Raw genomic sequence first — 16,177 nt, 5'->3', positions numbered from 1 at the left:
TTTAAAAGATTACAGTCACTGTAAGAAATATGCAGAGCTAAGGATTATTTATCATGTGAGAAGTCTTGATCAAAACACTTTTGTTGACATTGCTAGCACATTACCTCCAGTACAGCCACGATGTACAGTAATATCACACTTCAGAAGTTATTTTATAATACTCCAAGTGTTCTTCGGGGATTCTGCTTAAAGGAAAAAGCTCTGGCAAGAGAGAATATGGGCTTTGATTATTTCTTTTGTCATTGCTGGCATTTGCTGGGGTGAGAGAAAGGAAGCGATCCAGGGTAATCTTGCACTTTATCAGTCTGAGGTTCTGAAAGCAGCAGGGAGTTCTGGAAAACCTGAAGAATCCTTTGTGTTAGAGCTAAACCTTATTAAATCTGCACCCTACTTTCTGGCAAAGCAAGTTAGATGTCTCTGAATAAAAATCACCTCAGGCTTGTGTAGTGGTGAACACTTGCTACATAACTATAGTTTTAACCACATTTTGAAATAAAGGTCTCTACAAGATTTTAATGAAATCATTGAAGCACAATATGTAATGTATTGATTACATGAAGGTCAGTCGCAAAGAAAGTTTAAGGTATAATATGGACCTGACAACATGGGTAGATTGATTAAAATGGATAAAATTTATCAACTAAGTGGCCAGCTTCGAGACTATTTGCCATTTACTTTATGAAACTAAAGAAAAAAAACTGCTGTTACAACACAAGACCACCAGAAGGTAGTATGAACTTGTTTACAGGCTTCTTTAGAATTAGCAAAAGACCTGAAAACTGTAAAATCACATCTGCTGAGCACTTTTGACATTTTTATTACATTGAATTGAACTTAAATGATAGGAGACATTTACTGTATGCTTGTTCTATTCTGTTCTGTTTTTTTTATTGTTTGATTTGTTTCATATGCTGTACTCTATACCATGTGTTCTACAATACTTTGAGTTGACTAGTTCTGCTGTAAAATGCGGCTTAACAGACCATGTCTTTTGCACTCTTAACTATTGTGTAGATCTGTTTAGACCCGCATACGGTGTGTACTGTACGGTAGATCTCATTTGAATATGTTAAAACAATGTTTAGTACATGTATTAATAAAATAAGAGAGAAGAATGTGTTACATTACATTTGTTAATAATACATTATCACATTAACTTTATTTTCCCGTTTGGGAAACACTAAAGTCTGGCAATTTTTAATTGTCTAAAGTAATTGTGCTGCTGCAAAATAGCGTTCCAGCTGTAACTGTAGAAAACTGTTTTCAAAGTAAAATTTCAAATTGATCAAATTTGTACTGTTAACCTAGACAATGATATTTTGTGTCTTAACAGTGCAAGAATTTTTTTTTACCTTTCATATCAAATATGCTGGCACAGTCCATTCTGGTTGTGTTGTAATATGAATTCCCACCCCATGACATTGACCAGGGAATCAGTTGCCATCAGCTCAGTAACCGAAGCACTTGCTCTATAGTTCTTGGTAATTGTCAGCTTGTGTTCAGAAAACCATCTTCAAAAAGAGATGATCAGCACGCACAGTGCTTTCGTTCAAGGTTGCTGACCCACCACTTAAGAAGACAATGAGCATTTGGCTGGCCAATCCTTCAAGTCTGCAGTGTTCAGCCACCAGGTCCAGACTTGTTCTGTGCTGGTGTGTGTCTGCACTGTAGATATGGCACTAAAGCTGTATCAGAAATAACAGCAGCACGCCGTGCACGTGTTATTCTAAATAGAAAAACCATCCTATTGTTTGTAAAACATGCTGGCTTTCAATATAACACTGCATAGATATTTTATAAATGATTACTTAGAATGCCACAACACATAAAGCCCTCTAGAGATGCTGTACGTTTAGGCATCTTCACTTCTTTCTCAATGTGTTTGGATGAGAACAATGATTTTGGAAGTAATCGAATGTTTTATTGCGTCTCTGCTGAATTACTGTATAAATACTCTTACTTTATCAGATACTATGATGCTGTGTCATTTTTTTTTGTTTAACTGAAATTTCTAAAATAAGGAATTTCATACCTGATGAACTGACATTTTTGTTTTATGTTGGGAATTTTGTATAAACCCATAATCAATAAACTGACAAGTAAGCCTATGAAAGTGTCCGTTGCAAATTGTGCAGTCTTATAATCTGTGAACCAGCTATGGCTGTGACTTCACTCAGCTCCAAGCAAGTATAGTGAAAGCACTCAGGTATTTTTACAATTATACATCTTAAATTCTTGTTTTTGTGTTTCCACAGCAAAATATATTGGCTGTTATACTGATGATACACAAAAGAGAGCACTCAGGGGAGCTTCTTTTTTTGACTACAGGAAAATGACGGTTTTTCGTTGCCAGGACAACTGTGCTGAAAGGTAGGCCTCTGAAGACTTAATTTAAAGTGTTTACTATTTACTGTTATTTTTTCACAATTACCTTAAAATACTGCTACTGCTTGAAGTTAGCTGGCTTGTTTGGGAAACGAGTGACTTCAGAAACTACCCTAAAGAGATTTAACATTTTCTGTCGCAAAAGCAGAAAAAGTGACACACGCAGCCATTTCTGTTTGTCAGGATCATGCCAGTAAAAATGAAAACGTCAGAAGTAAAAGTAACATTTCTCATTTTGAAATGTAAAGTGTTACCATCACTAGTTATCAGGCATGTTTTTCTTGGTTTTCACAGTAGTACAAAGGCACAGGTTCCTCAGTTGACTAGTTACATAATAATTCGAGGCTGCATTTAAAACCGTGATTTTAGTTTTCTGTAACAATGACAAAGGCATTTGTTAAGTGGCCTCCTGCAGTAATTCGGAGACTGTGACCGTACCTCATTATAGAACAGCACGTGGAACATGAATTGCCTGCTTTATGTTTGTGTAGCTAGTAAACCTATTCTCAGACATTGAACACATTTCTGATTTTCCTTCTCGCTCCATTGCTTATACTGCTGCGTCTACACAAGGATAACCATGAAAGACTACTAAAACTAAAAGAAAAGATCCACAACGTTCTTGTTATTTCTTCTTTCTCAGACTGCAGCATCCTGGAGCTTTCTCCAGCCAAATAAGCCATATATGTAAGCAAACCCCCTCTCCTACTTTCAGACTATCCATGTAGTATTTTTGTTCCTGTGCAGGATGTTTTATACTTTGTAGAGGCAAAATAATATCAGTGAAATCAATTGACAATGTACAATAGAGAATTTTGCTCTCTACATTTTTTAACACATATACCTTCATTTTTCCAAAGCATTTTCTAGGCATGTCTCAGCTTTCTAAGCTTACACTCACGTCTGGATTGTGAAAAAAACAAAACAAATTCAACCATATTACGTGATTCTCGAGTTTTTAAATTTGAGATCATCAATTGTTTTCTTGTTATATGCTTCTCCATCCCCAAATCGGAACTGCCAATTGTCTTTTAGGGCATCTGCTGGCATTGTACCTCCTGTCAGTGTGATGAGGATGATGCATTTCTCTGACTCACCTCCACTTCACCATGTTCTGAGAACCACAGTGCCAGCAGGAGAGTTAGCATCCACTGAAGGAGTGATGCAGCTCTCATTGAAAGCACTGCAAACTGCAGGCACCCGGCGAGTCACAGGGCTCATTAGTGGGCAAAGTCCAGGATGACCTGGCCAGCTCAAGCCTCTCCATCCTACCAATTCTGCCCTACAGATCAGGGCTCCAGTTACAGTCACCTATTGACATACAGCAGTCAAGGCCTGAACTGCCAATTTCTGGAAAGCAGAGCTTCAAACTGTGCACACGAGCCATATGGGAGCCCTTAAACCTTTTTAAAGCCCGATTTTATTACAAAGTAGTAAAAGTATAATACCTTTGGGCACTCACTTGTTCCCTCTTCTGTAACACTTACATATTAGCTTTGTTGTATCCTCTCTGAAATGCAAAATTCAAAAGCAGCCCGTGGGTATGTCTGGGTGATTCTTTTTTAACATCAGGCAACACCATGGGGGGAGGTGGTGTCATGGTGCTAAGCACTGCTATCTCACATTTCTTGGATGCTGGATTTGATTCTGGATTGCGATGCCTTCTCCATGGATTTTGCATCCCTGAGTTTGTTCTGGTTTTCTGCAGGCGCTGTGAGTTTTCCTCAATCCTTCCAAAGAACTACAGGCTAGCGATTTCCCTAAATTGTCCTTGTCTCTTTGAATGTGTCCTTAAATGGACTCACTGTGGCATCGAGGCTATAGTCTTGCCTTGCTTCCTAAACGTCTGGGACAGGCTATGGGTGAAACTGACCAGGAAAAGGCTGCCTTGTGGTCCTGGATGGCTTACCACCAGAGGAAATTTTAGAAAGCTCCTATAAAATGAATCGCGAGGGTGGTAAAGTTTGTCATTTGTGGTAATGCCGACATCGGAATTATGATGTTCCAAGGCAGAGCGTTTTTTAAACAGATAGGCTGCTTTTTCCAAAACAAGTTCTGTTATCTGGGGGAATGGAAGTGAGGAGCAGTACAGGTGTCTCAGCATTTCAGCACACAGTTTGAGAGATGGTGCGCAACCTCTGTTGCTAGACTCTCAAGGATAAGACCGGGGCCGCAAAAAGAAACACGATGTACTTGTACAGTATGTGTGCAGAATATGAAATTACCGCAGGCATGTGGTAGCCGCCATCACCAGATTGTTTTTCATCCGCTGTTGTTGTCTCCCCTTCATGCCCCGTAACAGAGGCTACATGTACGCTGGGTTGGAGTTTGGGGCCGAGTGTTACTGTGGGCACAAGATCCAGGCGCCCAACGCCAGCGAAAGTGATTGTAACATGGAGTGTAAGGGCGAGAAGACCAACACCTGTGGAGGGGCGAACCGTCTCTCCATCTACAGGCTGGAGCTGAGCCAGGAGTCAGCCCGGCGGTGTGAGTACATTCGCACTTGTTGGCTAATGTTGACAAGATCAGCTTCTAAAGTAAAAAAAATAAATAATGTCGCTTTTTTGTACCTAAGTTAAGGTGCTATTTTTTTTTTGTTAAAATACCTCCATATTTCTATGTAACAATTAAATCCTTAAAATTCTCGTTTTCGAAAAACCTTTTCTTAAGGTAAAATGAAATTTGAATTAATTTACATTTGAAACCTTCTGATTTGTTCCTAAGGTGTAGGAAATGACCAAGTCTGACATATTTTTACCCAAACAGAGCCCTATTGTAAATCATCAAAGCAACAACACTGTTACTTGGTTATGATTAAGTACCCTGTTTACTCTAGTTTGGAAGTTAACAAGTTAAATTGACAAGAAAAATTTTAAGGACATGCACAGAGCAGCTGTGTTGTGGGAGGTCATCCTACAAGAACGGTGTATTCTCTTCTGCTATGACGGTCTCTCCTTTGTTATATGAAAATCTAACTGCTAAAAATAAGTACTGTATGAAAATGCAGGCCCTTTTGTTAGAAAGAAAATTAAAAAATATGGTGTCTAGAAATCAAAGATAGAAAAACATTTATTCTTATGGTTTTACTCCAATTTAGACACTTTAGGTTAGCTTAAATTATGCCCAAAATAATATAAACATCTTATCTACAGTATATACAATATGTTTCTATAACATACAGTGTCTCTCTGTATGCAGGACTATTATAAAGAGAAAAATCCTTAAAATGTTGTCAGCTGGCCTTAAAGTTTTGCTTCGCCAACGAAGTAATATCTGTGTTGAGGTGAACAATGCAACCTTTGTAAGGTGCGTTAACTTGTGAAGCAAATTAAATATAAATTATTGAGCTGCTGTTTACAATGGCTGGTTCAGATACAAAACCCTAATGGGAGTTCAACTGAAACCCAAGGCACCTAGCTAGCTGGAAAACTGAAAGTGAGAAAAAGAAAATGAAAATAAAAGCTAAGAAAGCAAGGTTAGTAATTCTCAATTTGCAACTTCGATTATAGATCTTCTTCCATATTAGAACTCAAGAAGGGACATTTTGCCCTTTTTGCCTGCGAGGGCCTTATCACAAAAGAATGCATTTTTAAAATGAAATTGCATGTCTAAACACAAATGTCTTTTCGGTGTAAAATGGAGCTTCTGTCTGTAAAGCTTCCAAACTGACAACACGCTGTGATGGAGGCTGAAGATGTTACACTCTTGCTCCTGAATCATGAGGTTACAGTTGCACATTGTGCCCACAAGGCTGAGCTCAGGCCCTCTCCATCTGTCTCAGCTGTTGGAGACTACATTTGTGAGCAGAGCAGCCCACAGGATGCGTTATACCACATAATGACCCATTTATGCATGTTTGAAATGGGGTTTTATATTAGAAGTACACAGACGTGTACAGTATAAGCATCACTGTACCTAGCTGTGAGCTATGTTTTCTAAGTTGGATTGTCACGCCCAAAGTGAATATGGTGGGTGCAAGCAATATGCCCTTGTCTGAAAACCAGGTCAGCTGAGGGAGATGTCACACTTTTGTTTTTTGGGTTGTAGAAACACTAATTACAAACTTTTAAGTTGTGGTACAATTAATAGGTTTTTTGTTTCGTGGTTTTGCCATTTTGTTTTCTGCAACAAGTTATTTGAAATGTAACCCCCAGCACAGCATCAGTGCAGATTTATTTAGCAGAAAATCTAACCAAAAAAACCATTATTGAAACAAAGGCTCTGTTTTTGTTTTTGTATGTTTAAACCGAACAGGGAAATTAAGACTATTAATTTAGCACTGAAATAATGAGCTCATTTAGTTTCATGGATTGATATTCTGCTTTGGCTTGTTCTCATTTGGCTTCCAGAGGTCGTTTTTTTCTGTCTAAATGAAATTAGTGACAAAACAAACACAGTCTCTAGTCTTTGCAGAAAAGTGTGCCAATCAATATTTATGGTGCTTTTGACCCATATTTAGAGGGAAATTAATTGCTGGTGTGATTGACTGCTGTGAATCTCAGTCAGCACCAATGACTTTAACGGTTTCAGACATGCAGCTCTACTAATTGTGTTCCCCATTGTCCTTGGTGCCACAACTGTGCAGCCAGCCCATTAACAGCTAATGATGTCTGTGCTTAGGGTCCAATCCCTCATTGTCTCCTGTGAGATAAATTAGATACGATAAACTCCGGGGTCTAGGCTGTGCTCTGATTAAGGAATCTCTTTCTTCTGTCTCCTATCTCCTCCTGAGTTCTAGAGAAGGAGGAATTTTATTTTGTTCTCACAAAATGGTTGACATGCTAGCAATTTTGTTGAAGCCGATAGCCTGGTTTCTTTCAAGAAATGGCTGGATGAGATCCTTGGATCGATTAACTACTAACTAGCAAACAGGATAGATGGGCCAAATAGTCGTCTCTTGTTTCGAATCTTTCTTATGTTCTTATGATACGTGTCCAGAATTCGATCCTAATGAAAGTGTGCTTTGTCCATCTGTTTCTTCCCTAGCCGTAAAGTAGCAGGCCTTGAAATTTAGAGGATAAACTCTAGCTAAAAACATATTTTTACATGTGATGTGAATTACAGCGAGAAATATTGGTTTTCCTCATACTGTACGTCTTAATCTGTCTGCATATCCCAGGGTGTTTGTTACTGGTGACTGGAGAGTTGCAGTTAATTCCACCAGATTCTTGTAGGATCATTGTTAATTCCTTGTGACATTCCACTAGAGAGTGGCAAACTTGAGTCTTTCGATTCAGTCTTTTATGCCTACCAGGACTGTCATTACTTAATTGTTAAAGGATCGACTGGATTCACGTAGGAATTTGATGAATTAAGTGTTTCAAAGTAACAAGGAAGCACTTAGATTGCTGAACTTTGCCCAAGAACTATAATTACAAACCTGTCTTCCAGCACAATTAATAGTTTTTAGAAAGAGTTTTGAGTCATGAATTTACTGCCAAAATGTAATGATGTGCACATTAAAAACCTGCAATTAAACAGAATTAAGGACCTTTCACATGACTTTACAAATTACAAGGTGCACGCCTACACCAGACCCTTTGTATTATTATTTTTTCCCATATGGTATAGAGCTATGCAATATGAGCATCACATAGCAATGTTAGAGAGATATCACCTGGACTTTGCAGGACTTCCTAGTATCATCTGCATATTTCTACAAACTATTGTTTCCTGGATAAATCACAGCTGGCATCTGCTTTTGGTAGGCATTAACCACATGTCAAGCCTTTAAACACCTCTGAAACTGACCGGTAACTCTAAAAAAAACTTTAAACTTAAAAAGACTTTGGCAGTAGCGCACCAATTGAGAAGCAAGATTCACTTCCTTACCTTTCAGTTCAACATGTACTTATTTCAGCAGCAACTGATTTTGCGAAATGTGTTTTTTGAAATTCCAACGCATAGACCTTCTTCATGAATTTATAAAGCTGGCTAAATGCTTTTATAGGTGGCGTACCCAATATGCATGGTCTGGATCAAGCAAGCCGCTTATTATAAAAGGAATTAATATGCAGTTTTATCTTGTGGTAGCCGACACTTGATTTGTAATCATGTTCATTGGTTGGCATAATTAACTTCTGATATATTTAGAATAGATATTGTAGTTCAAGCAATGTTAGCAGACACAGGTCACAACACACAAGCTGATGCTCAGCATGTAAATGACTAAAAATGTGACTGTTCCCAGACTCTAGAGCAGTACTCAAAACACCTCAAAGACTGCAAAGCAGAAGCACGTACATTTTATCTAGCAACTGGTGCGCTATGGTCAGGTATCGTCTCATTTAGTGTTACTGGTCATTTAAAAAACATTGTTCAAGGGTTGACTAGTGGCAGTTCTCTAAGTGCATGTCTGGTCAATGGTCATTACACCAGGAAGAGAAAAGGGATAGACATGTCTAGCCTTTGCTTTTGCCTGACATTTGTGACCTATGAAAGCTGGTTACATCCTAGGGGAAGAATAGCATTTGCCGACTCACTCAGCTTATAGGCACTGCTTTTCAGTCCTGGCTGTTATTTTTCAGAAAAGTACAAATGCACTTTTCTGACTGAATCAAATAAATGGTTTGTGCGTGTGTGTGAATGAGCTAGACATGCGATAGAATGAATAGACTTAAAAGCATATTCACTCAGGGGAAGGGAGCTATGGTGACCACTTTACAAAGTGAGAAACCCAGGGAGTCACAAGAAGAGCATGCTGGGACAAAGAATTTCATTGTCAAGAGAGCACGCTATCAATGTGAAGGGTTGTGGGGTGAGCGCTACCAAAGGAGGTTTAATTCCAAGTTCCGTCTGATATAAATAGACCATCTAATGGCTGTTTCTGTCACTTCCAAAGGCATCATCGCCAGCCCACTCATGATGACTAATTCCATCCATTTTTCAACCATGCCATCTGTACTTAGATTCTAATTACCATTAGGATGAGTGTGCAATTAGATGAGTATTCTCTTCATTCATATCTTCCTTTTGGAGGGCTGGCTCTTCCCTATTCCTAGCACATCTCCTGCATGAAAGTTCTAAGAGGCTGCCACAGAGTTTTGGCCCATGGCACAAAGATGCCTTTGAAATTCTTATTTATTAACAAAGCTTGGCTCTGTGTGTCTTGTAAATCCAATACGTCTGCTCTTCATTGCAATGAGCAATGAACACTGTGTTCAAGAATTCCACATTTTGTTTTCTGTGTTGTATGTTTGTTCTTCAGATGGGAGTGCAATCTTTAAGGGGTGTTTCAGGAAACCAGAAAACGTCTCCTTCGCCTTACCAGTCCATGCAGTCATACTGAACATGTCGGTGGATAAATGTGTGGATTTCTGTACCGAAAAGGTGAGAAATGCTTTCAGCCTGTTTTTCTTTTCAATTGATATTTAGAATCACCAGTTTTTCTCAGCTTTTAAAACCCAAACCAGAAACACTCTTTTTGCCCCATTCAGACCTTTGAGAACTGCAGAAACACACTCACTCTTGTTAAAGCTGACAGGTGGGTTGGTAGTAAAGTAGCGTGAATGTGCAGACATGGTGACAACAGTGGGCAAAATCTGCACTTCACGTAATCATCTATGCTCAGACTCATAAGTGCAGTATATGCTGTTTACAGTATGTTTTAGTCTAGTTGTTAAAATAGCAGCTTCTATGTCAATACTGCCCTTGGACTCTATTGATCTTTTTCTTAGACTATACATTTGAGATGCAGTGCACAGAAGCTTTTGAAATGCTGGATATCAGTTTAACAAATCAACCTTTGGGTTTAATTGTTTAATTCTCATTGAATGGAAGATGTTTGTGCTGATTGTTTTTCAAGAAATATCATTAGCTGCAAATGTCCTTGGAAGTCTTCAGAGATCCACATTTCACTTCAGACCTCTGACCCTCTCAGAATCTGGTTTTGTGCTACATTTTGAAGGAGATACTCAATATATTTGCACCGTTGCTTTTCAAATGATGAATAACTTGTATTTTGCTATTTTCCCGTAATTAAGAAGAAATATATCTCAGTTAAACATGGGTTTCTAGAAAACTTGGTAAATAGTACAATCTAGTACATTGTGTCATGCCCTTACTGCAGTATTGCCTTTTTGTTCTCTTTCCCTGTATCTTTCTATTGCAAAAGGCCTCTCTCTTATCTGGACATCCAGACCTCAGAACCTGTACTCCTGTTGGTTTTCTAGGTATATTTCAATTATGAGCTGCTTAATATGAGCCAAAACTGATTAATTTAACTGTATAATTTAAATAATTAATCCAGTGGAGTAATTAAGATCTGAGGTGAAATAAAAGCTTGAATCCACCTCAACCTCCAAGAAATTGGAGCCGTCATCCTCAATTAACATGTGTGAGCGTTTGTGGAATGGCTAGTAATTACTGTGGGCAAACTCAGGGTGAAGCAGGATGAAGAGCATCAAAGCTTCGGAAGCACTTGTGCGGGAGATGATCTGTAAGTGGGTTGCAGGTTGGAGGAGCTCTCGTCGAGGGCCGGCCCTTGAGGAGACAGCTCCCTGCGTGCTGAAGCACCTCTCTCGTCCTCAGGAGTACTCGCTGGCGGTGCTGGCGGGCCAGAGCTGCCGCTGCGGCTTCCCCACGCCTCTCTTCTCCCTCCACGAGCGCGAGGACGAGGAGCTCTGCCTGCAGCGCTGCGCGGGGGAGGAGTTCGAGGGCTGCGGCACCGCGGACTATTTCGTGGTGTATCAGACGCAGGCCCAAGGTAAGACTTGCCCGCGGCGTCCGAGAGCTCGCTCGCGCTCCACAAGATGTAGGACTGTTATACCCAGTGCTTCACACCCCCTCCTGATGTCCAACTTGGCCGTCATCACCATTCTCCATTCTCCACAACAGTGTATTTCCCTCAATTTCCCTCACGGGATCAATAAAGTATCTATTTATCTATTATCGAAGCATACATTTGGTCCTGCTTCCTCTGCCCCTTCAGACACACCTTCATCAGTCTTCTCTGACTGCTTCCAGCCAAGCACTGTAACACGTCTAATTTTTCTATTCAAGTCACTTTTTAGTGCAAGTGTATTTTCACATAACAAAGCCAAAATCACGGTGGCTTCTGATGTCCACCTTCCATCCGGACGTTGACATGCCCTGGAGAGGTTTGAACGTTTGTCGTGCTTCCTCCAAAACTTATTTTTGTTTTATACAAGACCAATCCTACACATGCCTCTTCACTCTAACCTCAAACACTTAATTTAGACGCTTAGGACCTTGTTGGCAAAAAGCGTATAAGCCAAAGATAAGGGGGGCAAAATGATATTCTGTATTCCATGTTGAATATGCTAAACACATTCTAATATATTCGAACAATAAAGATCGAGCTAATGTGGGAGACGACACACACACAGGAATCATAAAAAAACTTTTGAGCTGCAGTATGAGGTCCACCTGAATTTCATGCACTTTTGCAGAGATGAAAAGGAGAAGTTATGCACTGCGAATCTTCATACAAATAGCTGCTGTGCAGCATGAGTGGCTTCTTTAACACTGAGGCACTCCTTGCAGATCTTATGAAATGAAACGGGAAGAGGAAATAACGGTGAAACCCAGAATATTAGTTTAAATTAATATTTTAGACTATTTTACAAAAAAAAATGCTTTTACACATTCTATCTTCTGTGCTAGAGCACACACTCTTTGCCATGTCTCAGAGGTATTTACACATGTGTCATTATGATTAGATGCTCAATACCGTCAGGTGCACCTATTGATTGGAGCCTTTTTCTTATTTGACTTATGCGTCTAAACAAACAGAGTCTTCCATAGGCGGTGTCATGGCTTGGGCATGCATGGCCACCTCCAAAACTGGCTCACTCATCTTTATTGATGTACAGTAACTAATGATTGTAGCAGCAGAATGACTTCAGATGTGTGCAGGAACGTCTTGCCTGTCTATGTACTAGAAAATGCCTCTAGATGCAAGGCTTCATCATGCAGCAAAACAATGGCCTAAAACACACTGCCAACACAACCAAGGAGTTCATGAGGGGAATAAAGAAGAAAGTCTTAAACTGACTTAAATCTAATCGAACTAGATTTCACTGGCTGAAAGGGAGACTAAAGTCAGCCCCCCCCCCCCAAACTAACAGGAACTGAAAATGGCTGTAGCAAAGACTTGGTAAAGCATCGCAAAAGACCAAAACAAGAGTTTGGTGAGGTCCATGAGTTGCAAGCTTGATACTACTTCAATTTACTTTAAGTTAATTTGTCCCACTACTCATGGTCACCTAAAATGGGGGAATGTAACACAAAAAGCAGTATTATTTTAAATGTTAAAATATATCTGTGACAATTTTGACTTTATTGTCCCAATGCTTATGGAGGACACTGTAAGTCTATTAGGTATGATCTGCTTCCTGCCATTAAGAATGAATACAGAAAACAGCCAGATGTTTTTCTGTGTAAATTTGTTAAGCAATAATTGCTTGTTTTCTCAGGATGTAATGCTTTCAATGGAGTAAGAAATTGTTTTTTTCCGGAACATACTGTAACCGCTGATGTTGCTGTATTTTACTGCACTTCAATGGTTAAAAGGGTTTTGCATCAAAATGCAGTTTGTTTCAATTTTAACAGCAGGCAAAACATTTTTAAAATGTGTATTTTTACTTTACTCTTATTGCTGGAGGTTGTGGGTTCAGGTTCAGGTCCAGGTTGTGCAATTCATCCAAATCATCATTCAAAGCATTATTTGTGGTATACTGTGAGGGTTGTGTTGCAGTGAGGAAGAGGAATCTTGATCTAGCACACACCATCATGGTGGTGCTGGCTGTGTACCTACAGCACTGAATGCTATCAGGAAGAGCAATGTGTCTTTTCTGTGTTTTCCATTAAAGCAATGAAGCCATGTTCTAGGATCAGAGTATAAAAGTGGAAAGCTTGGTGCATTAGGGGGATGACCAACACTTTTTTCTAGAGAGTCACAATTTAGTAGATTTTATAATCATCTCTAAGTCTGTAATTTATTGTCATGGAATGATTTCACTTTGCAAGAAAATCACCAGCACTCTGCAGCTGCCCAAGAGCTGGCCAAATCTGATTTTATTAAATTACCCAAACCAGTACAATAATTTATTGACCCCAAGTCTTTTTGTCCATTGACAATTAGAAGTGAGCTATAAACCTTGATGTATTGTGGCTGTCCAGGATGGAGGATAAGAAGAGGAATCTAATTTCCTAAAGGACGTTAGTTTGCTCTCTTTGTACACAGTATAATGCTGCAGTAGTGGTGCTGGAATAAATGGATATTCCAATTTGAGTAATCTAAAAATGAATAAATATAATTCTCCTGGAAAACTCATTTCTAAAGGTTTAAACCTACTGTACTTACCAGGTGTTTTTTTATGTTCTGGTATGCTGCTGCTTTCTCCGTTTTGGTCAAAGGCCTGTCTTGAATAGTACCCTCTGTTTCTAACTGGGATGAAGGAAGCCAATCATTAAAGTGTCAACATTGCTCTGCAGTCTCTTTGTATTTACATAAGCAATCAAAAGCTCTTGTAACTAGGAAGCAGTGGGTCCTTCAGACAGCCTGTAAAAAGCAATCTTTACTAGAGCCTCTAAGTGAATTGACTCAGTCCTTTCACTTCCTAAAATGCAATTCAGAAGCAGATCACAAGGGGCCACCACATGTTCAAGTTGCCATTAATCAGACTTACTCATTAACTTCCCTATGTTTTTCTCCCTTTTTAGCATTACATGGAGTGCTTACAGAGCCAGATTTGAATCTGTCCTTGCTAGAGTGGATTAACCTGTGCAAGTGTTGCGGCCTGTCGCTAGACCTACCTTTCTAAAAGATTTATAGCTGTTTTCTGCTCTGTTAATGGCTGGATTTACTACAGTAAGGTTCTTTAAATTCTTCTTTTAAACATGAAACTGTACAAAAAGCTTCGGTTCAATCAAGTAAATATCCTCTCCCACACAATAAAGTGGCATTTTGATATTGTATTTTTGGGGGAATGGGGTGGCTTCTGTGTAGAGTACATGTGAGGTACTGAATACACATTGCACGTTCCCAGTAAGAATTGTTTAAAAAGCTATATGATCACTTTAAATTCATTGTGATTTGAAAATAAAAGCAATATTAAGCATCAAGAGAAGCTTATCACTCCATCGCTGCATGTATGTTTTTAGAAAGGCAGCACAGTGATTGGTACTGCTGCCTTGAGTGCTGAGGCCCTGGACTATCTGCTGTCTGCATGGGGTTTGTATGTTCTCCTCAAGTTTGTATGGGTTTCCTCCCACAGTCCAAAGACATACTGATTGAGTGAGTGTGTGTCCTGCGATGGACTGGTGTCCCGTTCGGGGTGTATTATCAAACAAACTGATAATTGTTTGGTAAAATTTTGATTAATTGGTCATTCATGCCGGAGTCACACTCTAGTGATTCTGACTGTGGAATAAGGACTAAACTACTTCATTAGAGAGAGATTGTTGGGCTTAGGACATTCTTCAGGAAATGAACACAGAAAGGAACCAATATGCCTTTATGCTTCTGTACAGTATGTTGGAGCAATACCTTTGTTGAACTCTCCCACAGAGTAAAAAAAAAACAAGGTTTTGTACTGTATATACCACCTTGATGGATGTCAGTGAGTCTGGTGCAAAAATGTAGAACCTCTGCAACAAATGTACACCACACCAACAGATACAAAGACTCAGGTGTGATGTTCTTTCCAGGAGTGTCTAGTCACTGCAGAACTCCACTTGTAGTGATTGATGGCAGACTGACTGCACATTGCTACACTTATTAAGTCCTGGGAACTCACTCGTGGCCCATTCTGTGGGTTCATCCTGAAATGACAACATTCCAGCAGGACAACAAATATCCATAAGCCACTTGTGTAGCAATGGCTCTCTTTCGAGATAACAGTGTGACAGTTAAGTCGTGGATGCCCTACGAGCTAGACCTAAGCCCCATTGAACATTTCTTGCATTCGTTGGGATGACGTGTGGCTCCAAGGGTTCAGAGAACAATGAACAAGCACATGTTTGGGATCTATGAGAGGAATGGGACACAATCCCTCATGACAGTATTTGCAACCTGGTATAACTTGTATTGTTTCCAATGGTGGCCACACACGCTGCTAGTTTATGATTTTCACAATATATTCTCTACTGATCACCCTGTTGATGATCAATGTTAATCATCTCATCTTCCTGCTAATAACTTTGTGAAATTGTTGTGGAACATGAAATTTGATGCTCTGTATGTGATTGCACCAGATATACTAATAATAGAACAGTGAAGAAGACAGGTGGAAATCATTGTATAAATTCTCAATAAGAAACATTCAGTATAGAACGGTGACCTGAGCAAAAAAATCTTAAGATGTCATTTGTATCCAATCAGTGTTGAGGGACAACTTCACATTTTTGGTCATATTTCTATTCCTACAGTTTCTTGGAATAAATTCCAAAAACCTACCAATGCTTATGTTTTCTTAACACGATAAATCGGCAAACCTCACTTCTTACCTGATATTAACAAAAACAGCTGTTTAACACACACATCTCTCTGCTTTTTTTCATTCTCTGGGTTTTCAAGATGCAACTACAGTCGTTTTATTAAAAAAATGAAAGCGCTTGTCGTACTTGTCGTTTTGTTGATGACTACAGAGATGTCAGTGTAAGTGACAGGTTATCGCTCATTATTATTTAAATTCGGAGAGCCCCCGGGGAGATTGGAAATCAGCCTCTTTAATTGAGGGGTTGAAAACCGAAGACTAGGGGTCTTTGCTCATGAATAAAAATGAGCTTGCAGACACTGGGTCCTGCTTGATTTACTTTCTCTAACATT

General features: G+C 39.3%; 1 protein-coding gene across 3 annotated transcripts in view; it reads left to right on the top strand.

The window, feature by feature from the left end:
• Positions 1 to 16,177, top strand: part of wscd2 (WSC domain containing 2) — a 79,378-nt gene that overhangs the window by 45,693 nt on the left and 17,508 nt on the right. For all 3 annotated transcript variants that reach the window (XM_006640219.3, XM_069182119.1, XM_069182118.1), the window contains 4 exons: positions 2,256 to 2,370; positions 4,688 to 4,872; positions 9,593 to 9,714; positions 10,915 to 11,089. In XM_006640219.3, coding sequence (XP_006640282.1) covers positions 2,256 to 2,370; positions 4,688 to 4,872; positions 9,593 to 9,714; positions 10,915 to 11,089 — 597 coding nt within the window. The remainder of the gene's footprint in view (positions 1 to 2,255; positions 2,371 to 4,687; positions 4,873 to 9,592; positions 9,715 to 10,914; positions 11,090 to 16,177) is intronic.

The sequence above is a fragment of the Lepisosteus oculatus genome, chromosome 22 (assembly GCF_040954835.1).
Source record: "Lepisosteus oculatus isolate fLepOcu1 chromosome 22, fLepOcu1.hap2, whole genome shotgun sequence".
Lineage (NCBI taxonomy): Eukaryota > Metazoa > Chordata > Actinopteri > Semionotiformes > Lepisosteidae > Lepisosteus > Lepisosteus oculatus.
This window is presented reverse-complemented; position numbering and strand designations above follow the sequence as displayed.